At 41.3% G+C, this 24,243-nt stretch overlaps 1 protein-coding gene across 3 annotated transcripts; it reads left to right on the forward strand.

The window, feature by feature from the left end:
* Nucleotides 1-136: 136 nt before the first annotated feature.
* fmn1 (formin 1) lies at nucleotides 137-24,128 on the forward strand. Of its 3 annotated transcripts, none has more exons than XM_061812309.1 (19): nucleotides 137-294; nucleotides 409-1,940; nucleotides 5,327-5,499; nucleotides 10,955-11,063; nucleotides 12,131-12,192; nucleotides 12,337-12,956; nucleotides 13,097-13,235; nucleotides 13,828-13,915; nucleotides 14,417-14,478; nucleotides 14,558-14,646; nucleotides 14,794-14,923; nucleotides 15,258-15,404; nucleotides 15,971-16,030; nucleotides 16,122-16,242; nucleotides 20,941-21,033; nucleotides 22,323-22,374; nucleotides 22,467-22,616; nucleotides 23,064-23,145; nucleotides 23,258-24,128. In XM_061812309.1, the coding sequence occupies exons 2-19, from the start codon at nucleotides 521-523 to the stop codon at nucleotides 23,300-23,302; spliced, it is 3,642 nt and encodes a 1,213-aa protein (XP_061668293.1). In that variant the 5' UTR covers nucleotides 137-294; nucleotides 409-520; the 3' UTR covers nucleotides 23,303-24,128. The 3 variants fall into 3 exon arrangements, with proteins under 3 accessions (XP_061668293.1, XP_061668294.1, XP_061668295.1); XM_061812311.1 differs by lacking the exon at nucleotides 137-294 and having other exon boundaries at nucleotides 1,492-1,627; nucleotides 1,704-1,940; XM_061812310.1 differs by lacking the exon at nucleotides 23,258-24,128 and having other exon boundaries at nucleotides 22,467-22,651.
* The last annotated feature ends 115 nt before the right edge of the window (nucleotides 24,129-24,243 follow it).

Below are 24,243 nucleotides of genomic sequence, written 5' to 3' on the forward strand. Positions count from 1 at the left end.
GTATGTGTGTTAGGAGACATGCAAAACATAGCCGAGCTATATGTTTCAAATAATTGCGCTGTTTTTTTCTCTCAAGGTTTCAGTACACGGGCTGTTGAATAACATCAAAGCAAGGGGGCGTGTTTTAAGTTATGGACGCTTGAAAGATCAAAAAAGGCAATTTTTGAAATTGCTTGTCACTTGGAGGTACCCTCAGGAGTGCCTTTTGTATACTTGACATTTATACTTGTTGTTCTTACAAATAACTGCATTGTAGTGAAATTAGTCCTACATTAGCGGATCTTGCAGTGGAAGGTATATGTCAAATCTACCTCAAATTTTTGCTTGTATATTTCAATTTTTGTGCATGTATAGCTTGACAAATCTGAGAGAAATATATTCACATGCATATATTTTTTTGTGTGGCAGGATTCATACCGCAGTGCAGCAGCAGACGATCTGTAAAATATTATCTACATCACGGCATTGAGGACTCAAAGGAACCATAAACTTTTTTGATCTACGGCTCTTAAATAAAACTATGAAGGGCACCGACGCCTCAATGCACCTCTACATCCCCTTCAGGGGAAATGAGATGAGCGATTTGTGCACATCTCTCAGCAGGGGTCCATTTTGCCCTTCTATTGAACCTCAAGACCACCAACCTGAACAAACCCATTTCTACAAGGAGGAGGGTCTGGTTGAGACAGCCAAACTTGGTCTTGACAAATTCAGGCTAACTGGCTCATCTGAGTTAGTGTGGATGAAAGAGTTGCTGCTGCTGTGTTCGGAATACCAGACCTTCATGAACATGGGCAACCAACAAAGCATCAGGAGCAAGACAAACGTCAATAGCACTGAAATTCGGAGACCAAAGATGAGAACAGATGGATTTGTTTGCACCGGAACTCCTTTGCTTCACCTCAAGTCTCCACCACACCCTCCAAAGCCAAGAAGGCTACCTAAATTCTGGAGGACAAGCACTCCTACAATTGAGGATAAATTTGAAGAAGAGAGGAACTTCATTTGCATGCCTTCCACTTTGCCGCAGGAAAGGGAGACAAAAGGCGATTCAGTGTTTGAAAAGGATGATGGACAAATTGACTTTAAGCACTCAAAGCTTTCTGCCAAAGGCTCTTCATGCGTCACCGGAAAATGTCCTTTTTCGTGCCGAGAGGAAGAGACTTCCTCAGAGACGGACCTCTCCGAATATGACGACATCTGCTCCCTTTTTGATTCGGAACCGAGGATTGAAGAAGGTAACGCGGACAGGATACAATCGAAGGTCAATACTCAAAACGAGATAGTGGAACTAAATTCTCAGGCAGCCACCGCAGCCCGCGTAATGCGAAAGATTGAGGAGGTGGAAGGCATCATCGGTCGGGTGAGCTGCACCAGTTCAAATTGGATCCGAAAAAATGTAAAAGATGAGTCTCATTCGTCGAAAGCTAGGTGTATGGACAACAAGGCTCTGCACGGCCCCCAAATCCAGACCCAAGACAAGGACTGCAAATATGACAAGCGTCGGCTGGTCGACGAGCTCCGTTGTTTGGGCGAGGAACTGAGTGAGAGTCTCCAACGAGCCCTGAAGATGGAGGGAGAGAACAAAGAGTGGTTGTCATTATGCACGCAGAGAGAACATGAAAGCGTAAATAAGAACACACCCATGAGAATGCCATCATATGGTCGGCACATTTCAACAGCGCATAACAATTCTTTGGCAGGCTGCTTGTCAACAAGTGCAGGGATGCCCCATCGGTCTCCAACATTGCCTTTATTCACGTCAAGGCAAAATCGGCGCAAAGATGAACTATGTGACCGATGCGCACTCTGGACAAGATTAGCCAAGGACAGCTGGAGCGAAAAGGAGAACGTCGATTGGACTAATCGCAGATGGAGAGAGCAGACGCACAGATGCCTCGGTGAAGCTGACGTTGAGCAAGACGACCTGCTGTCCCCAGGTAAAACATACACAGCTCTTGAATCTTTCAGTACTACTGTATTTCTAATGTCTGCCTCTTGAATCCATTATTTTGAAAGCTTTTCATCTTCATATTTAGTCATTACATAACTCGAAGCTGCAACAGTTTGAACACAAGAAGTGTCGGGATAGTAAAATGATCAGGATAACAGGAAAAGTACTGAGCAGAAATAACTCTCGGATGTAGAAGTAAGATTGTACATGCAACTCTATGGATGGAGAACATACCAAATATAGTGTGTAGTTTATTCCTCAAAATTCGCTTGAGAGCAGCAAGGCACAATGGTGGTTAGGACATCTGTCTCAGTTCTGAGGTTCTGGGTTTGGATTTCACCTCTGGAGTTGTTATGTGCCACAAATCCCTTGCCGGGATTTCTTCAGAGAGTCCAGTTTCCTTACACGTTCCCAAAACATGCATGTTCTTTGAAGTGGATCATGGTGTGAATGTGTTTGGTTTGTCCTCTTGCCCCAAAGTCAGCTGGCATTGACTGCAGGTTCCCTAAAAGGGGACAAGCGCTTGAGAAAATGAACGGAAAATCACTTGCTTTGCATTGGCATGATCGAATGAAATGCGATAAAAGAGATGTCAATTGATTAGTTGATACAGTGCGATTCATACCTCAAATGTACGTAACTTTACAATAATGCTAATACTTTATGTGTAATATGCATTACAACCAAATTAAACACCATTTTCATATAAATTCAGCTACGGTACTTGTAATGTATCATATTCAATTGTGCCAGAGTACGACTGAGTACTTTTATGAGCTTAAAATACAGTTTAGCAGTAGTCCACCTTTCAGGAGTATACAAAGCATAAAGGACCATTCTTTCTGAATACAAATACTTTAAAATGGGCAGATTTGAATAGTCTTGAATAGTCTGGTTTTGTCTGTTGCTGCTGCTTGGATTAGGCCAGTGAATACGATGTGTGTGTGTGTGTGTGTGTGTGTGTGTGTGTGTGTGTGTGTGTGTGTGTTGTGTGTGTGTGTGTGTGTGTGTTAAAGGATAATGGAGAACGACTCATAATAGTCGTTGACTAGCAAGACGAATAACATTTACACAAGATATACATTCGTTTCTTTCGGATTGTCCCGTTAAGGGTCGCCACATCTTAACATCTCATATTTGTTTGGCACAGTTTATGGTAGGACTACAGTATATCTGACACTATATCTGACACAAAATTTGATTTATTGTGATTTATCTGTCATTGTTTGTTAATCCACTATCTTAATTTTTTTGTGTTGTCAAAGGTGCCATGTTTTACAATCTTACGCTGGCAATGTCTCGAGAATATCCTGAATGATTTTTTTTTTGAATTATTTAGATTATTAGATGAAGGTGAAGCTGATGTTTTACTGTATTGCCTCATGGTGGCAATATGGTTTAGGTTAAGATTTTTACTCTCTGACCTAAGCTTTCCTTAAGCCTCAGATTATAAAAAATATTTGTTTAAAAACAAGTTTCCAGCCTTGCTGTCATTCAAATGCCTGCTACCTTGCGGCTGTACGGTTTTTGCTCCAGGGAGTGTCGACAAACAGAAAAAAAAAAAACATCTGCAATCGATGAAAAACATACAATAATTTTTTTTTTTTTTTTTAATCAAAGGTATTCTTGGAGCTGGCAGCACGGTGGAGCAGCTGGTAAAGCGTTGGCCTCACAGTTCTGAGGTCTCGGGTTCAATCCCCAACCCGCCTGTGTCGATTTTGCATGTTCTCTCCGTGCCTGTGTGGATTTCCTTCGGGCACTCCGGTTTCCTCCCACATCCCAAAAACATGCAACATTAATTGGACACTCTAGATTGCCCATAAGTGTGATTGTGAGTCCGATTGGTTATTTGTTTCTATGTGCCCTGCGATTGGCTGGCAACCAGTTCAGGGTCTACCCCACTTCCTGCCCGTTGACAGCTGGGATAGGCTCCAGCACACCCCACGACGCTCGTGAGGATAAGCGGCAAAAGAAAATTGATGGATAGATGGATTCTTGGCACTTGTTCCCACTGTCTTGTTCACAGTTCTCCAAATAAGAAGTCAAGTTGTTCGGCACTCCCAGTTGAACGTTACTGCAAAACTGACATAAACTAAATGAGAATTAAACATCGGACTTTCAAACATTCAAAATGTTCAACAAATTGATATAGTTTTGTTGAATGTAAATCAGACAGATTAATGGTAATATGTAAGCTTTATGTGTTTACTAACACAAAGCAAACTGCTGTAGATCGGCTACCGGACACTGACACAGGTGTTACAGTAAATATAAAGGTTCAAAAAACTGCTACTTAATACACAGCAACAACAAACGGAAAGTCAGCATACATAAATATTACAGAGATATACAGTGGGAGAAAAAAAGTACAGTATATGGAATTTGTTAAAGTTTTGCTCAAATTGGTCATAAAATGTGGTCTGATCAATCACAAGAATAAAAAGTGCTTAAACTAATGCCACACAAATAATGTTTTCATACTGTATTTTTATTTAAAATAACGTCAAAATTCACACGACAGGGAGGAAAAAGTGAACCACTAGACTACAGATTCTCCAAGAGCTACTCAGAGACAGATGTGATCCAACCTGTCGTCCAATCAATGAGATTAGATTGAAAACATGACGTAAAGCTGCTCTGGTCATGAAAATAAAATTTAAACGTGTCTCTGATCGAGAAGCTAAAAAAATAAATATAATAATGAAAAAGATTCAGTGGACAGCATTCTTTTGATTTAATGGTCCTGTCCTTTCTTGTCCTGTCCTTCCTTCCCAGGGTGTAGCAGTACAGTCTCATGCAACATCTATATTTAATGGTTTTTTTGGTAGATATGGAATGATTTGCTTTTCTCATTTTGTTCAGTTAGCGCTTTGTCTTTGTTTTTGTCAGTCTTGCCCTTCTAGAAATTCTCTTTTGTTCAACTGATGAACTCTGAACCTCGATAAACTTCAATTAAAATACAGTGCCAAGAAATCACAGAGGAAGCTCAAAGCCTCCACTGTGACACAGTAAAACTGCTCTGGCATAAAAGAGGATGCAGATTCTCCATTCTGCTTCATATAAACAGTCGAGGGGGACACACCAAAAAAAAAAAAAAAAATCAGTCTTCAATTTATGACCAATTTATGCAGAAATGTAAGAAATTTCCAAGGGTTCATATGTTTTTTCCTCTCGTGTTTATTTCCTGTACTACTGCTATTACTGGAGTTTATTTGAAGATCTCCTTGTCCCTCTCAGCTGTTCTGTATGCTTTGGCAAAATGTGGTATGACAATGAAGGCGTGCAAAAACCCATTCAAATCGTACTATGTTGCAGGTGGGTAAATGATCAACTATATATTTGTGTATTTTGAAATCCTCTCGTCTTCTCCAGACGAAGCACTGCAGAAACAGCAGGAGTTCTGGCAGCGGGAGATCGAGGAGTCTCTGTCGTTCCGCAGGTGGTTCTCTCATCCTTCTCGACCCAAGCTAATTGACTTCCTGCGCATCACCGCCCCCGAAGATGATATCAGCAGGACACCTAGTCCCGTGTTACCAGACCTAAGCGTGAGTAGAGTGTAACGAGCTTGATCGTGCTTTTGTCCTGTCTCTGTTAATTACAGTCCAAAACATCATTTGTCCATTGCAGGATGAATCATATGATTCTGTTTGAGTTCCAAAATCCAAAAGAAGGTTACAAGGATTTAAGGCTCATTTCATGCTACACTAAATTCTCAGCAACAGGGGCCATAATCTTGTGAGAATTTTAATTTTTGTCACTTGGTTTAGTGGGTGGTATAAATGATATGGCCCTGAACCTGTCACATATTAAAAATGCCTTCACGTAACGTTTAATGAGTCTGCATCAGGCAAAAGCATTAAGATGAAAGTCCTCATTAAACCGGAATTGCCATAAAAGTGACCAATATGCTTCACTCGTAACCACCGTTGTCGTCTTAAAGCCATTTACATGCAGGGAACGGCCTCGGACGACAACAAAGGAGGTTTGTGTTTCTTCTGGTTACATAACTCGGGATGTAATGCCACCCTGTTGCTGATTCTCAAACTTGAAATGATGCCGTTATTGAGAATTCGGATTATTCCTACTCTCAACATTGTGTGCCAATCTTAGTTTCTTTCGATCTGCATGTAAATTAGTTATTGTGCTTATAATTGTTTTCTTAACAAAGTTCAGCTGTGAAATTCAGCTGTAGTTTTGGGACAGCGTCAATTATATTAAAATGAACTTTTTTTGATAGCTCCAGTAAACCTTGTGCAGGAAGCAATATTTAATTACAACAAGCAATAATTATGTTACTCCATCAGGCACGCATTAAAAAGTACATTACAAATATTAACATGAAATCCATATGATGAACACAATAATTATACTTTGCAATTTTTTTACAAAGTCGTATGTACTACAGTAATTATGAAAAGTTATCCATCCATCCATCCATCCATTTTCTGAGCCGCTTATCCTCACGAGGGTTGCAGAGAGTGCTGGAGCATATCCCAGCTGTCAGCGGGGAGGAGGGGGGGGTACACCCTGAACTGGTTGCCAGCCAATCGTAGGGCACATGGAAACAGACAACAGTCGCACTCACAATCACACCCAGGGGCAATTTAGAGTCTCCAATTAATGTTGCATGTTTTTGGTATGTGGGAAGAATCCAGAGTACCCGGAGAAAACCCTCGCAGGTACGGGGAGAACATGCAAACTCCACACAGACATCTCCGGGATCAAACCCGGGACCTCAGAACTGTGAGGCCAACGCTTTCCAGCTGATTCACCGTGCCGCCTATAAAAAGTTATCAATTATTATTTCAATTTATTATGTTATTTCAATAAATGATGGATATGGTTCTCTATGTTTGTTGAATAGTATTTACATCACTTAGTCTAATACTATTCCACGGGATTATCTGCATTCATATGCCTCTTACAGAAACATACCTCGCTTGGAGGCCACAATGTCCCGGGTGGGTCTTTATTCACGCCCCAGCGATTAAACAAAGCAATTTAAAGCGACAACAATGTCTCCGCCACCGAGATCGCGATGCTGTAACAATATTGATAATAGGTCGCGTCGCTCACCTGCTGCCTCTAACCTCAAATATGAGCAAACAAGGGCGGGCCAATAAAGTAAACAGCTTGTGAAGAACTTAATGTGATGTTCAAGAACATTTGAAAAATTTATACACCCATTTCCAGACTGGGGGTGGGGGGATATGCATCCATTCAAAATGTACATTACTAATATATAATCATGATCCAGAATAACAGAATACAGGAATTTGGTTAATTTTGTATGGATTACCACTGTCAGGATTATTCATGAGGCTTTTAAAATGGCTTTTCTGATTTACATTCCACACTTCATGTGGTGACAACATATTGTTTAAACTCAATTTTTCGATTCGACATTGTATTTATGATCATGAACAATCTCCTTAATGTTACTTTATCCATCAATCCATTTTCTTTTTTGCCGCTTATCCTCACAAGGGTTGCGGGGAGTGCTGGAGCATATCCCAGCTGTCAACGGGGAGGAGGCGGGGTAGACCCTGAACTGGTTCACAATCACACCTAGGAGCAATTTAGAGTGCCCAATTAATGTTGCATGGTTTTGGGATGTAGGGGGAAACCGGAGTGCCCAAAGAAAACCCACGCAGACAAGGGGAGAATATGCAAACTCCACACAGGCGGTGCCAGGATCGAACCTGGGTCCTCAGAACTGTGAGGCCAACGCTTTACCAGCTGAGCCAGGTTGCCGCCTTATGTTACTTTATACTTCAGCAAAAATATACTGGAATAATGTACCGTTTCAAAACAAGGAAAAAAAAATTAAAAGATGTTTTGTCTCAAAGATGGATTTTATAAATAATAATAACAATAATAATAATAATAATAGTCATAATAGTATATATATAATATAATAATAATTTATTCCATTGGAACTTGTGAATTGGCTTTACAAGATGCTTAAGTTAATATGTTGTATCTTTCAGAAAGCAAAAACGTAAATTTGCTTTGTCAAAAATGAAAAAAAAAACATTCTTAAAATAAGTGATGTTTTCTCGAGAAATAAGCTAAATTGAATAGGTAAGAGTCTACATTTTTATAATGTATGTATTAATTTATGCTGGCTCATGACATCACATTGTAAACTTTCAGGTTCTCTGTGCGCAGAATTAGCCTGTTGATTCGGGGGGGGCAGAAGGGGAGTCTTACACCACTGCAAGGTCCAGATTAGCCTGCCCTTGCACTAGAATACACGCACGGGACTTGTGAGCCCTCCCGGCCTTTCTGGCTTGGCAAACCAAATGTTCAAACAAGTGATCCGTGGCAGTCCTGTTTGCCCTCCTGCAGCTGTGGGTGTGGCCTCCTTCCATCTGTTCCGTGTGGCTTTCTCTGACTTACGGCTCTCGAGTGCACCGGGTGCCGTCTTAGACGGTGACCGCCGACGGGGGAAGACGACTCGGGCCTCCATCTGCTTCCGGCGATAACAAGACTTGACAGCATGATGCAAGGGACGACGACGACGAAGAAGAACTTGAACATGCCACGTGACGTTTAAGGATCACCGAGTGGATTTGTCTGTCATTGGCAACCCCGTACTATAAACATCTGTTTCCACTTTTAGGCTAAGAAAATGAACGCTCTGGTTGGACATGAGGGAACGCTGCATGCATGGATGTGTTTCCTCTCAAGAAACTGGTCTGCTATTCAGTAAGACTTTTCAATCTGGACCGATTCATACAAATGTGGGGATGCTGTGCATGCGTCTGTCCCCGGATTACTCCATTCCAAATGTGAACAGAAAGGAAAATTGGTCTTGAGTGAGTGATTTTTTATTTTTTTTCCTACTTCCCAAGACCTACTGCAAATGGAGCCACAGTCAGCCGTCCTCACATTTTTCAGGTCTATTCCAGAAAAACACAACGTAGACATAACACAAGAGGAACCAAATCTTCAAGTGAAGCTGAAGAAAAAGATGGATATGATTTTTAAACCGACTCCCCCGGAGGAGAGCGCTGACACTTTATTGTACGTTACATATTTTGCTGGGAGGGAAGAAAAGATGACCTACGACCTAGAGGGAGGAACAGGAAATAACTCTGAGGAGGAAAAAGCCGAGGAAGGTGATGCTAAAATATACCGAGAGAAAATTACTGCTGTAAAAACTGAAAATACCTTCTCTGTGGTTGGACAAGATCTGGGACTAAATCAACCTGCTCTTGTTCATTTTGACTTCATTGACTCGTCTGAAGGTCGTAGCCTGGCGGAAAACTCACAGGATGAGCACCAGGAGAAGCCAAAACAATGTGAACTAAGTTTGCAAAAGACCAAATGTACAAATACCGACTGTGATGCGCAGATGTTCTGCAAGCAGGACTTTGGAGAAGAACCCAACCATGACACAAGAAGAGACCGGAAAGCTATACAAACTTCAAATCTTCACGCGGAGAATGTCATTCTTTTGAATGATTCTAAAAGTGAGGAGCTCGCATTAGAAAGAGTTCCCAAAACCAAACGGGTCTTGATTGCTGTGACTCGGACGGAACACGCTATTGAGGGGGAGTCGCAGTTTAAAATAAAGCCGACATTTGAGGGAACTGAAGAGCTAAGCCATCGGCCATCTTCAGACAGCTCAAATGACTGTAGACCACATGTTGTCACATCATCTGGAGACAATATTCCTCCACTCAGATCCACCTTCTGCCCAGGCTCTGCCATGGAGAAGCAGGGGCAGCTCCCCGCCCTCTTTAGTGGTCTTCGGGTGCTCAGAAAGAGCCTGGTCGGGCCTGAACATAACACAGTGGCACAAATCCGACCTGTAACTGAAGCGGTAAAGAGAAGGGTCTTGCCTGAGAAGGAGGGAGAGACAAAAGTCCAAGGAAGCTTCCTGGACCAGATCTCCTTGTTGTTGAACCCCGATAAAAAAAGTGAAGAGTGTGAGGAGAAGATAGATCTTCTTGCAGAGGAAGAGGCAGAAAGCACGGAGAATAGAAGTGAAAGTGGTCAAGGGCAGCAGAAGGGAGACCTAAAAACTGAGGAGGACAACTCAGGGTCACATGTGTCCCCAAAACCGCCAGTGACTGGTGCAGAGGCAGCCTTTCAGGCATTCAAGTCCTTTTTCACACCAAAGCCATTGAAGAAGGAAACATCAGAGAAATTGGACCTGAACGCCGCCAGAAAGAAGACCTGGACGGAAAAAGATGCACTGAAAGCATTTTTTGAGAGACCTGCCAACAAGACCCTGGAGAGGAAAACTACATCCACAGTATGAGCATCATTGATCTAATTATAGTTTTTAAAAGTCGTATTTGTTCTCATTCATAAAAGAATCATCCTTAATCGCCTAGGTTTGAAAACATTGGTTCTGAACAATTGTCACTTTGGGAGCCACATTTTCCTATTTTTGCTAGGTTGGGACACTTTTAAAAAGAGGTAGAAAAATATATTTTTTTTAAAAATGGCCTTCAAAAACAAATATATATGTACATATTTTACATGAACACACCTTTACGTTTCTAAAAGTGATTTTCTGAGCACTATACTAGTGTAAAGAAACTCAACTGCAACCAACTTTTTTGATCATAGAAAGCAAAATAAAAGCATAAAACAGAAAATATGTTCCTGAGGGAATTACCTTCTTTTACCATATGAAGGTGTGTTTTTACACCTATTATACCCTGAAATGTCATATTTTGGGAACATCCTAAACCGAGAACTCCCTGTACATTTTTTTTTTAACAATCTGTCCACAACCCATCCAAAAAAAAAAAAATACCCTAATCCACTTTTAACTCCCTTGACCCTTGTGAGGATAAGCAGCTCAGATAATGGATGGATGGATATAAGTAGTCTTGGCATGCAGACATACAGATTTAAAAAAAATGGGGAGAAAATAAAGTCATAGTTATCATTTATGTTTCAAGAATTGTGGTTTGTTCTGGTGTTAAACATACAAATTCCTCTCATTTTTTTTTGCTGTTTTTATGTTGGTCAAACTAGTCAGAAACATCCAGTCCAGCAGAAGAAGAAGAACGAATTCCGGGCCGTCTACAAGCAGTCTGGCCACCACCCAAGGAGGAGAAAATCGGTCTGAAGTATTCTGAAGCAGGTAATGATGTATACTAGGCCAAATATTTCATACATATTCAGTGTGAACCTGTAAAGTTGAACGAAAAAGCGAAATTGGTCTTAAAAATGCAACTGAGCTCTCTGAACATGTCAGAATTAGTCTTTTATTTTTTAAGGAATCATTTTAGATGCATCTCTTTGAAAAAAAAATATGAGGGTGCTGCAAAAATCTCAATTAATCCAAAAAATCATTGAGGGTTTGTATCATTTATGGAAATATCCTTATGACTATGATATGAAAAAACCAAGCAGCATTGCCCCCAATGTCCATCCTTGATTTTACTTTTCCTTTGTTCAGTAGTTTAGTATTACAATGTTGTTGTTTTTTTATTGTGTTTGGCAATCTTATTAAATTTTGATTGAAGGCCAAAGCAAAATGGAAAGAACCAAGTTTATTGAGAACACTCAGGAAATGTGATGCAATTCCAAAGCATGCAGACAGTGGTACTGTTTGCTGTCATATTTGATATCGATCATATAAGTCGCCTCATCCCTCAAGGTAAACACAACTCCACGAGTCCACAGCAAACAAACGTAGAAGATGTGGAAGTCAGAACACGCAAATTAATAAGTTTCCCAACGACACTTTGTTTCATAAATTTAAAAATATATATGTATATAATTTTTCCCCAACTCTCTTATAAGCTGTGAAGCATCACTTTGGTACTGCATGCTACATATTGAATATGTATAGACCCTGGTCATCATTATTAAAACGCATCTCTGTCATTATCCATCCATTCTTCAAGCCACTTATCCTCACAGAGGTCGCGGGAGTGCTGGAGCCTATTGCACACCAAATGCAATTCAAGACAATCCAATCATTTCTGTTAGCCAAAGGGGCCTTCATGGCTTGCAATACTGCCCCCACGCGGTCAAAGCTATCGCTACAGCTTCCACATACATTACTGTACAGTAGTAAATGCTGTATTGTGTATAAAAATGACTACATAAATTTAAAAAAAAGTGCTGTTTTAGGTCTCTCGTTTACTTTTTCTATATGTTTAATATTTGATGTCAATTATCTCCAGTTCTGTCTCGTTTTAGAGCACCAGGCAGCACTTCTGCAGCTGAAGCGAGAATTCAGAGAAGAAGTGGAAAAGTTACAGGTCAGTTTCAAATGTCAAATTGTGCTCTCTCTGTGCATGAAGGGAAGTCGGTTTGGAAGTATTTTATTATCGCACAAATTTGCGATAAAGAGGACTGACAAAAATTATTTATATCTGGACTTATCTTTGTTTGCTATGTTTCAGGAGGACTTCAGTCAGGAACTGTGCAGACTGAGGCTCGAAAACGAGGTCACAGTGTCCCGCATGGAGCTCAGCCTGGCTGAGCTTCGGACCAAACTCTCCCAGCTCGGCACCTTCAGACCCGGCGAACTCAGAGACGTGGCCGTGTCCACGCAAGATGACATATTTCCACACAAAGCCTTCCGCACCGTCTGCATCCAAACAGACCGAGAGGCCTTCGTGAAGAACGATGACAACGGGCAGAAGAAAGCCTGCGCTCAAACTCACCAGCAGAGGGTGACCCCCCAAAAAATGGACTTGGCTTCTATCAGTTTGAGCTTGGCAGGTCAGCGAGAGGGAGGCCCCCCATGTCACGCGCCAAGCGATATCATTCCACCACCTCCACCTCTGCCATGTTCCACGCCGCTGCCGACCCTCAAACAACCAAACGTCCCACCGCCACCTCCACCCGCTCCATTTATGTCACACGCAACTCCTCCGCCACCTCCGCCCCCTCCATTCAACTCGCATTTAACTTCCTCAACGCCGCCATCTTTATTTGCAACTCCCAGAAAACCTGCGGTGGAGCCTTCATGTCCCATGAAGCCTCTGTACTGGACCAGAATTCAGATTGAGGACAACAAGTACGTTTCAAGCCACACATGAAAATAACCATGTAAACTAAAAATGAGAGTTATGGAAATTGAATTTTTTTCCCCAGTGGGTCTGAACACAAAACACTTAATCAAAAATAATATCAATAATGATTTTGCCTCTTTCTCAGGAACAACACACTGTGGAATGTTTTGGAAGAGCCACATATCATGAATGCAGTCGAGTTTGAGGAACTGTTTGCCAAAACCACCACACGACCCAAGAGGAGACCACTGGTGGAAAATTTTGAGAAGACAAAAGCCAAGAAGGTAATACAACATTTGGTGGTCAAAATGTATTTAGGTTACAGCTTTCCTGTGTGTAGCTAACATTGTTTTTCCCATTCGGGTTGATTTTCTCCTGCATTCCCAAAATGTGCTTTTTAGGCTAATAGAAGAATGTCCATCATGACCTAGAGCAGTGATTTCCAACCTTTATAGAGCCAAGGCACATATTTTACAATTGAAAAATCCCACGGCACACCAATAAAGTAAATGTCAAGTGGATCACTTATTTACTGTGTATACTTCCTGCCATCCAATAGAAGAGGGATTTTTTTTGTTCTGTCTGTCATTGTGCCTCACTTGCATAAATAGATGAATAAAGATACATTATATCTTGGAATAAATGTTTTTTTTTTAAGCAATTTCATAAAATTGGATAACTTCCCACGCCACACCTGAGGAGCGCTCACGGCACACTAATGTACCCCGGCACACTGGTTGGGAATCACTGACCTAGACGAGACCATCACCTCAAATATATTCAATTTGTGTTATCTCCGTTAGCAAGCAAAGAAAATAAACAACCAGTATGCATCTAAATGTATACAGCAGACCTCTGTGCCTGTTTATGCGTTAGATCATTAAGCTGCTGGACAGTAAACGCTCGCAGGCTGTCGGGATCCTCATATCAAGCCTCCACTTGGAAATGAAAGACATCCGACAAGGTCAGTTCCAATCCGCCGACCTCGCACTCTCTGATCCTCAGAAACAACATAGTCCACTTTCTAAAAGGCTCGCAGTAACTCAAATGCAACAGGCTTCATGTTCCATTTTCTAAATGCAAATTCGGATTTGTTCTTGAGTTGATACCAGGATTCACATGAAGAGCCATTCGCAATTTAGAGTTTTGAATTCAGCTAACAAGCATGTTATAGTTGCCACCATTAATCAAACATTATTATTTGCTTGCAAACTTGAAAATAATAAAGTGTGAAATGTAGCATGAAGGTGGCACCGTGACTCAGCTGTAAAATGTTGGCCTCACAGTTCTGAGGTCCAGGGTTCGATCCTGAGAGTGGCAAAGCAGGTAAATTACAGTTTTAGCTACCTTTTAAAAAAAAAAAAAATCATGAATAGTAAAAATATTGAAAGGAGATAAAAAAAAAATTAACCACAATATGTGTTTTAAACACAAATGTCATCGGTAGTTGTTTTATTTTATCCAGCCGTTCTGACTGTGGATAACTCTGTGGTGGACCTTGAGACGATTGAGGCGCTGTACGAAAATGTATGTATTAGCCAGGAGTACGTGTATACGAGTAGTTGTTTATTAAAATGTTATTAAAATGAAAATGTCAATGTGCCAGAGAGCTCAGCCAGAGGAGCTGGAGAAGATCAAGACGCATTACAACACATCTCAGGAAGAGGAGGTTAAATTCTTGGACAAACCTGAGCAGTCAGTATAAACAGAACGTAATTGTGATTGAGTGTGTGTGAACAGTGACTGGGCCAACACCAGGCCGAACCACAGTTTGTTAATAATCACTTTTAGAGGTTCGGATAATAACACGATTGCTTCCCCTGTTGAATGTTTGTGATGTAGGTTCCTGTATGAGCTCTCGCAGATTCCAGACTTTGCAGGCCGAGCCCGCTGCGTCATTTTCAAGGCAGCCTTCAACGACGGGCTGGCGTCCATTCAACACAAACTTCAGATTCTCTCATGCGTGAGTGAGGTAGGAAGGAACATGGCGGAGGAAACACCCCTATTAGGTCTTCTAATGCGTGTCCCCATAAAATCTTGGGGCCCTTGGGTGTCTCAGGGTACTCAATGATCAAAAGTGACAGGCCGTGATACCACGGACGCCAATTTTTGCCCAAGAATTTATTCATGTCAGGGCAAAATCCCCGTAATTTTAAATAACTTATTCAGGATAATTGAGGTACTGTTTTCCAACAACATTCTAGTTTGTATACAGTAAATGATAAACTATTTAGTGCAGGGGGAAAAAAAAGATAATTTATTTGCCTCACTTAACACAAAAATTGACTGTGTGTTTTTGCATAAAGGCTCTGCTGGAAAAAGATGGGGTGAAGGAAGTACTGGGACTGGTCTTGGCTTTGGGAAATCACATGAACGGAGGCAACAGGATGAGAGGCCAGGCTGACGGCTTCGGTCTAGAAATCCTTCCAAAACTCAAAGATGTCAAGAGCAGGGTACTGAACCTTAACCAAAGGGGGGCCGCAGTGCTCACAGTTCTTGGTACTACAAAGTTTTGCCAAAGCTCCACATATGAAACCTGAAAAGAGTGGGACTCCCACTTGTGATCAGACATTTACAGTCCATACACTCATGAATTGCATAAATTATTAAATGTTATACTTTTTAATTATTTAACTGAGCAAATCGTTTCCTTTTTTTCAGGTTTGAATGATTGTTTTAAAACAAGAATTGGCTGTACACTAGGGAATTTATTTTGGATTTGTTTTGTACCGTGATTCCCGGCCTACAGAGCACATCTGGTTATGAGTCTCACAGAGGTCACGCATGCTAAGGGTCACGTCAATGACAATGCGTGTTGAACAATCATCCCATCCCACCCAAAAAAATAGTTCAACCAAATCATTAGCTTGCATTCATGCGTGTTTGTCAACATCTGCACATCTGAAATATAATAGAATGTGATGAATTGATCTCAGAATGGAAAATACATGCTGAAACATGTTTTATTCAGAAACAAAATATACCGACAAAAAATAAGTCCTCAATTTTTTTTCCTTAGGACAACCGCATCAGCTTGGTGGACTACGTGGTATCGTATTATCTTGAAAATGTTGACAAGGTAGTTTGACAAAAAGATAACAACCTGTTTTCTCACAAATTCACGTCCAAGTGTGATTGTCTCTGCTTTAATGTCGATTTTTACTTGCCAGAATGCCGGAACTGAAAAGAGTGCATTCCCACTTCCTGAACCTCAGGATGTCTTCCTGGCAGCGCAGCTCAATTTTGAGGACCTCAATGCAGAGCTGAGAAGGATTGGGAGAGATCTAACAGGTATGCTTTGTTGTCCCCTCCCTCTCTTGGAAATCCTGCCCGAGGTGGGGGGGACGAAAAACAGAATGAATACCCCTTACAGATGGTTAGCATCATTCCCCATAACATGAAATGAGACTGCGTGACCAGAAAAGATTGGTCATTTTGTTTTGTTTTCATGTTTGAAAAACCTCAGCCTGCCTGTGTAACTTTTTTGTGTTTTTCTGTGGAGTTTCCCACACACCAAATCTCCCGTCTGGCAGCATTTCTTCCCCTCAAACACCCCCAAATCAACGCAGCTCTTCATTTTGGCTTCCCACCACCGGTCCCGCCTGTAAATGTTTATACTTTGGACTAAAGGCCCTTCGCAGAACCTGGGCTTGTTAAAGACCAAAAGACAGTTTATCTTGTATTATTTTCCCCATTCGGAACAATCCTTGGAGATGGTAATATGTTTGCATACGTTCTGTGTCTCTATCCAGAGACTAGTAGGAGTCTTGCTGCTGATACTGGACTGGCGCCTTTTAGATCCAGCTTCTAATCCTTTGGCCCATCAAATCTCCCGTCCTTTGTGCGCCTGTCCCGTCGCCAGCAAACGTAGACCGTAGTTTCCCACTTATGCAATCTCCAGACCGCTCATATCTGAGCCATCTCTGCACGGGCCTCCACACGGACCCGTAACCATCTTGGCTGTATCGGGCCGGGCTCCAGTGTGGCCCCAAGATGTGCGCCGCAGATTGCTTTCTTTAACTTTCAACACAGCTTCGTAGTATCACTTCATCAAGCCAAACCGCTGCGTAATCTGGATCGTCCATCGCGGCTTCTCATTGTACTGCCTCTTTGAACCGCCATCATTGTTGCTCTTCACTCTCCCTCGGTTTGCTTTCGGCGTAACATAAAATGCTTCCAGACGGAGTTGACGGCAGATCAGCTTCTGTAATCCTTGTTGAATGTTACAAATCAAAAATCACACACGCTCACTTGACTTCAGGAACTCAGACGGAAACCCATTCAGGATGTTAGTCCAAACGCAGTACTGTAAGAATTTCAACGTTATTGATACCCATTATTTTGTCCCCCACTTGTTTTCATTCGGATTCCAGATGAATTTGAGGGAGAGGCAGGATGCACCCTAGACTTGTTGCCAGTCACTCGTAGGGGACATGTAGACAAACTTAACCCAGAACCTAGAACTGTGAGGCAGAGATCTAACCACACACTCTTACTGAGCTCATTAGCAATATTAGCCCCACAGTTGTAGTGTAAATACATGAGTAGGTATCTAATATGTATTTAAAAAGATAAAAGCTTTTTTTTTTCACAAGAGCAACCAACTGTTGTACTTGCTTACTTGTTTCCACTGCCTCATGTACTATAGTTGTTATGAAGTTTAAGCTAAAGTTTTGCCTTGGATCATCCATTGATGTCCAACGATTTCTGAGGAGGCAAAGTTAATATTAGCCAGTCTGTGTACAATAATGTCCTAAACATTGTCACAACGAGAGAGAATCCTGCCCAAACTCCCCTTTTATTTTTTGTTGTTGTACTGTTCCAAGAATGTTGTGTGTTTATTTGTAAAGGCCTGATAAAATTCCCCACATGGTCAGCCTAGTTAGATTATTTTTTTATGTTTTTCGTTTCCTACCATTTCAAACATTTCTACCACTCAGTTCCATTTAAGTTTTTAACAAGTTGTCCGTCAATCAACTGAGCATTACTATTTTATCCCTTTATTTTTATTATCCTTTCAGTGAATCTAAAGCAATTGTGGATGTGTCTTCAATATTGTGGCCCAATCTTCTTCTTTTCCTTTCGACATGTCCCGTTAGCGTGTCATCTTTTTCCATCTAAGCCTAACTTGTGCATCCTCCTCTCTTAACACCCACTGTCCTCATGTCCTCCATCACAACATCCATTAACCTTTTCTTTGGTCTTCCTCTCGCTCTTTTGCCTGGCAGCTCCATCCTCAACACCCTTCTACCAATATACTCACTCTCTCAACCATCTAAGTCTGCTCTCTCTAACCTTTTGTCTCCATAACATCCAACTTTGGCTGTCTCTCTAGAGTTCGTTTCTAATCCTATCCAACCTGTTCACTCCAAGCGAGAACCTCAGCATTTTCATTTCTGCCACCTCCAGTTCTGCTTCCTGTTGTCTCTTCACTGCCACCGTCTCTAAACCGTACATCATGGCCGGCCTAACAACTGTATTATAAACTTTACCCTTCATCCTAGCGGAGACATTTCTGTCACATAGAACACCAGACACCTTCCACCAACTGTTTGTATCCCGCTTGGACCCATTTCTTAACCTCCTTACCACACTCACCATTGCTCTGGATTGTTGACCCCAAGTATTTGAAGTCGTCAACCCTCGCTATCTCTTCTCCCTGAAGCTTCACTCCTCCTCCTACGCCCCTCACATTCATGCACATATATTCTGTTTGACTTCATTCCTCTCCTTTCCAGTGTGTGCCTCCATTTTTCTAATTGTTCCTCCACTTGCTCCCTGCTTTCACTGCAGATCACAGTTTCATCTGCGAACATCATAGTCCAAGGGGATTCCAGTCTAACCTCATCTGTCAGCCTATCCATTACGACCGCAAACAGGAAGGGGCTCAGCGCGAATCCCTGATGCAGTCCCACCTCCACCTTAAAATCTTCTGACACACCAACGGCACACCTCACCGCTGTTTTGCTGCCCTCATACATGTCCTGTACTATTCTAATATATTTCTCCACCACACCAGACCTGCACATGCAGTACCACAGTTCCTCTATTGGTACTCTGTCATAGACTTTCTCTAGGTCTACAAAGACACAATGTAGCTCCTTCTGACCTTCTCTGTACTTTTTCACGAGCATCCTCAAGGCAAATAATGCATCTGTGGTGTTCTTTCTCGGCATGAAACCATACTGTTACTCGCAGATACTTACTTCTGTCCTGAGTCTAGCCTCCACTACTCTTTCCCATAACAATTTCCCAATTGTGTGGCTAATCATCTTTATTCCTCTATAAAATATTGTGGCTCAATGAGTGAGCAAATAGTATACAATATCTTTATTTAAATATTTGTGACAGCTACATATATTGACAGTGGGAATAATTTCATGCACTTTCATTGGCTGGCAGAAGGTACTATCACCCTTATGGGCCTAACTAAGTTCACTGAAATAAGACTGTCATAATTTCGTTTTCTGTATAAACTTTTCAGACATTTTTGTTTGGTGGCTTGTGGCAGGATTTTTCAAAGGTCACTAGTAAAACCATCGGGACCCCTGTGGTGAGAATATTTTGAGCCGTGACTGTACGTGCCTTGGCTTAATTAAGGTTTGGAAACATCGCATTAGAGGATGAATTTTGGGTCCCGACGAGGTAAAGAGTTACTTATGAAGCAACTGAAATCTAATGCGGCATCAAAGAAAAGTGTTTTCATAAGTGACAGCTCTGTTTACATGAGTGTCTATCACCCTCTTCAGTCGCTTATAAGCAAACTTTTAAGGCACAAAAGCCAGACAAAAGAAAGCAAGCCTCAGTGCACAATGCAGACAAAGATTCTGACCTCCACAGTTTACACAAATCCCGAATGAAAACAGTATTCTTTTGTAATCTTATCTGGGAGATGTTGATCAAGCGTCAGGGTGGAGGAGTGCAGGCTCTATTATGACTGGCCCGCGCAGACTGGCTCCTCTGATCCACTGATTGGACGCAGGGAACCAAGCGGCAGATTTTGCAGTCGCCATCTCAATTCAAATCAAAGTGACATCTAAGGAGCAACTTGAGCTGATAAGCTCGCTGTGTCCAGGTACATTCAGTTTCCTCTACCTTCTTCGTCTGTTAACAAACCTTTCAGAAGCCTGTTACAATTAAGCTATGAGGGGGGAAAAAGCCAAAGAAAAAGCTGAACACAGCTAATAACTTGGAACCACAGCTCACATGTTCTCATGTCCAATAGCGGTTCTAGCTCTCAAGATCTGGCACAAATTGTCTTTTAGAGGTAGTTTTTAAATGTTCTTTTATTATCATACCCTTGATCAAAATCTCTTGCATTCTGAATCGCGAGCATCAAAACCAAGCCAAGCAACTCGCATCCGATATTGGTAAGTGACCAATATGTTCATAGATCCCTACAGTCTTTCTTTGAGTAATAGGGAGTAATATGGCAGTTTTCGCAGATGGTTTGTCAAATGCTATTATCACGCCGCAATTACATCACTAGCGCCTCTCCTATTAGATGTGCTCCGGTTGAATGTTTTCCAACATTTTTGTGGTGAAAGCAAACCCCCACCTAATGCGTCACACCACCACACGACACGCCATTCTGTCCTCGCCTGCTCGCAGCTCATGCACAATGAATGGGTGTGTTGACGGCATACTGCGGGTTGGTAAGCGCAATATGAAAAGGCCTTTAGCGGTACTTTTCCTCTTTTGCCCTCTTTCTCTCACACAGAATCACACATTCAGTATTCCATATACTTTTATTCATGAAGTTTTCTGAACCCAATAATTGTGAGACCTTGACCCCCTCAAGGAGTTGGTTGGCACTGCTGTCACTAAAATTGTTTTAGAATCTTTGTTTTCAACTCTTAACAATGACCAGCTCTTATTATTCCACTGCTTTTGGAGGCGAGCGTAGGACCGTAAACACCGACAACTTGTGTTCTATTTTCCACTCTTTACGTTCCCTCTTTTGAGTATGATGTTTTTTGTTTATTAAAGGATGTGAAAACGACGTGCAGAAGGTCTGCTCAGACTCCCCTGAGGAACATCTGCAGCCATTTAAAGACAGAATGGAGACATTTCTTCTCAGTGGTGAGTAGTTAAGTTTTATATAACCAAAATATGAATCACTTGAAGGCAGAGATAATTATAATATTTCGCTAATTAGCCTGCTTGAAAACTCCACAAAATGAATGCCTGCCTATATAGGAGAGCGATTAAGTTCTCAAGATATTTACATATATTCAATAGTAATCTACATTTTCACATATCAACACATATCAATGTCTTTGTCTGAGCATGTACTTTTTATTTTACATGTAAAAACATTTTTTACCTGTGAGCAAATATCTAAACCCATGCACCCACCCATCCGTTTTCTATATCGCTTAATCTATTTCTTCAAATCCAGCAATGTTCCGTCCGAACCAAACATTCCTTCTGATTCCCCTGTAAAAATTATATCGCAAATGTTTCAAGATGTTTTTCAGTGAGAATCCCAAGTACAATAAAATCTAGAGTACGTCCACAAAAGTGCTAAAGCTGTGCTCCAGAAAACTGAACAACCATTAATTGGGATTTTTTTTCTTTGCTCACAAACCAATCACACGTCATTAGCTTCATTTTGTGACATAGACAGACCGTATTTAAAAAAAAAAAAAAACCTTTTGGGATAGTTTTAACCATCCCACATACTTTAAAAATCAAACCAAACATTTTAAAACAACACTTGACACATAGAACAACAGAAAATGAAATACTGCACATTTAAATGCCAATATGTTCAAAAAGAATTCTATCTTAACACTAACATATAATGCAAAACGCCATAAACGGGCTAGTATAAATTAGCGTAGAAGTTACAGTATCTGGCGGCATGGTGGATCACCTGGTAAAGCATAGGCCTCACAATTTTGAGGACCCGGGTTCGATCCTGGCCCGCCTATGTGGAGTTTGCATGTTCTCCCCGTGCCTGCGTGGGTTTTCTCCGGGCACTCCGGTTTCCTCCAACATCCCAAAAACATCCAACATTAATTGGACACTCTAAATTGCCCCCAAGTGTGATTGTGAGTGCGGCTGTTTGTCTCTTATGTGCCCTGTGATTGGCTGGCAACCAGTTCAGGGTGTACCCCGCCTCCTGCACGTTAACAGCTGGGATTGGCTCCAGCACTCCCTACAACCCTTGCTAGGATAAGCAGCAAAGAATATGGATGGATGGAAGGTTGCAGTATCTATAAGCCTACAAAGAAACTACTAGTACATCAACACATCATTAGCTTCAATAAACTCTTTTATGGAGAGTTAATATAAAGTAGCTACAGTATTTATGTCCAAGTAGCTGTTTGTACGACATGATGCTGATCATGTCAATTTCCTTTCAGCACGTAAAGAACACCTGGGGGCTTCCTATCAGTTGATGACAGCACAAAAACGGTTAGCGAAAAAACATCTTTGGCTTGTAAATTTAAAAAAAAATATCACTGCTGTGGATTGCTTAATAGCTTCATTCTTACGTGGCTGCTCAGTTTCCAGGACTTGTGTGTGTACTTTGGGCTGAAGCCGAAAACGGGAGAAACAGAGGTGGCGTCTGGTCATTTCTTCATGCTGTGGTTTGAGTTTTGCGCCGACTTCAAGGCCAGGTGGAAAAGGGAGAATCGGAACTTCACGAAAGAAAGGTCTGGTACCGCAAAGAGACGCATGTGCAATATAGGTACTCATTTTGGACTCATAATTGAAAAATTGATCATTCAGTGTGGGTTTGATCACTTAGTACTCTTATCTTAGCTAATCATTTTAACAAGAAAGATAACGGTCTAATTTTCCAGCATGTCTTTGCCCCTGTGCCCAAAGCAAGGACCTGAAGTGTGGATAGACAGCGGCATGAAAAGTTTTGCTCCAACACACTAACAAAGTCTCCGTCGAACAAAAGAAGTATTTTTAGAAGATAACGGGGAATAACTCCATATTTAACTCCTTATTGGGTAATGGTTAGTTGTCCCGATATTTCTGTACACGTACTGCTGATTGGTTGACGTAACCAAACGCTGATGAGTGTTGAGTGCAGCGTTGTTTTAATTTAGAGACTGGTTGACATTACATTTCTGGAATTGATATTATGACAGGTTAAAGGAGGCCCAGCAGTCAGTGAAGAAGCTCACAGCAGAGAAGAAAGTGGAGACCAGAAAGATAATCCCGAACAGTCTGGTAAGTGTGGCACCTCGTTGATACCCACATCTATTATGGATTCAATCAATGTCATGAAGGAATTTATACAAATGTGTTCTTTGCACTTATATGGTGTTTTATCTCCCAACAGAAAGAACGACTGCGGCAGAAGGAAGCGAACATGACTTCGATTTAAGATCTGAAAATGAAAAACAGAAATTATATTTATGCTATACAGTGGAACCTCGGAAGTACCATCCATCTTTACATCCATTTTCTATTCTGCTCATCCTCTCCCATCTGGCTTTGGGCGAATGGTGGGACGCTTCCCCCTTATGTCCCCCCCACGCTTTTGACCACAGAACAGGAAGTGGAATCTTTTGTGATGAAGTACTCCACACGTCCCCGTTCTGGCTTCTTACTACAATATGACGGAAGCGACATTAAGTCAACATCCATGGTAAAATAAGAAAGGATTGTAAAATCTAAAATCATCTGAAATCAACCCTTTTTCTGTACTGTTTTTACATGTGAGAGTATTAATAATGTTAAAATGTTATCTGCACAGTGAATAAAGGTTTTTATGACGACCCAGGAAATTACGGTAAAGTATTAATATCTATCACTTCTACAGTGTATAACAAGTTTTCTTATTATCATTTAATCCGAGTTTGACTACCTCGAAATTTGTGCCCACTATACTAAGTGAATCTCACACTTGTCCTCGCTGAGCTGCACCGGAATGGATCGGGATCACAATCAGGGAACTGAACTCTGCCCATTCCCTTTTCTATTTTCAAATTTTTTCATTTTCTTTTGCTTTGACATGTATAAAGACTGACGACTTTCACGAAAGTCGTGCTACCGAAAAATGTAGATAAAACAAACTTTTCATTCCACACCCAATATTTTTTTTACCGCTTCACCTTTTCAGGGTCACAAGGTGATCTTGAGCCGATTTTTGAAGGAATCTTGTGAACGCTAAACTATTTATCTACAAATAAATAACTAATTACGATGGTGTGATGGCTTTTATTCACAAATGTAGAAAACACACAAATTGCGTATACTGTGACGTAGCATGAAGCAATTTTTCTCCCAACTTTTCACCATATGATATTCCACATCGTGGAAACT

Source organism: Syngnathoides biaculeatus, chromosome 23, assembly GCF_019802595.1.
Source record: "Syngnathoides biaculeatus isolate LvHL_M chromosome 23, ASM1980259v1, whole genome shotgun sequence".
NCBI lineage: Eukaryota > Metazoa > Chordata > Actinopteri > Syngnathiformes > Syngnathidae > Syngnathoides > Syngnathoides biaculeatus.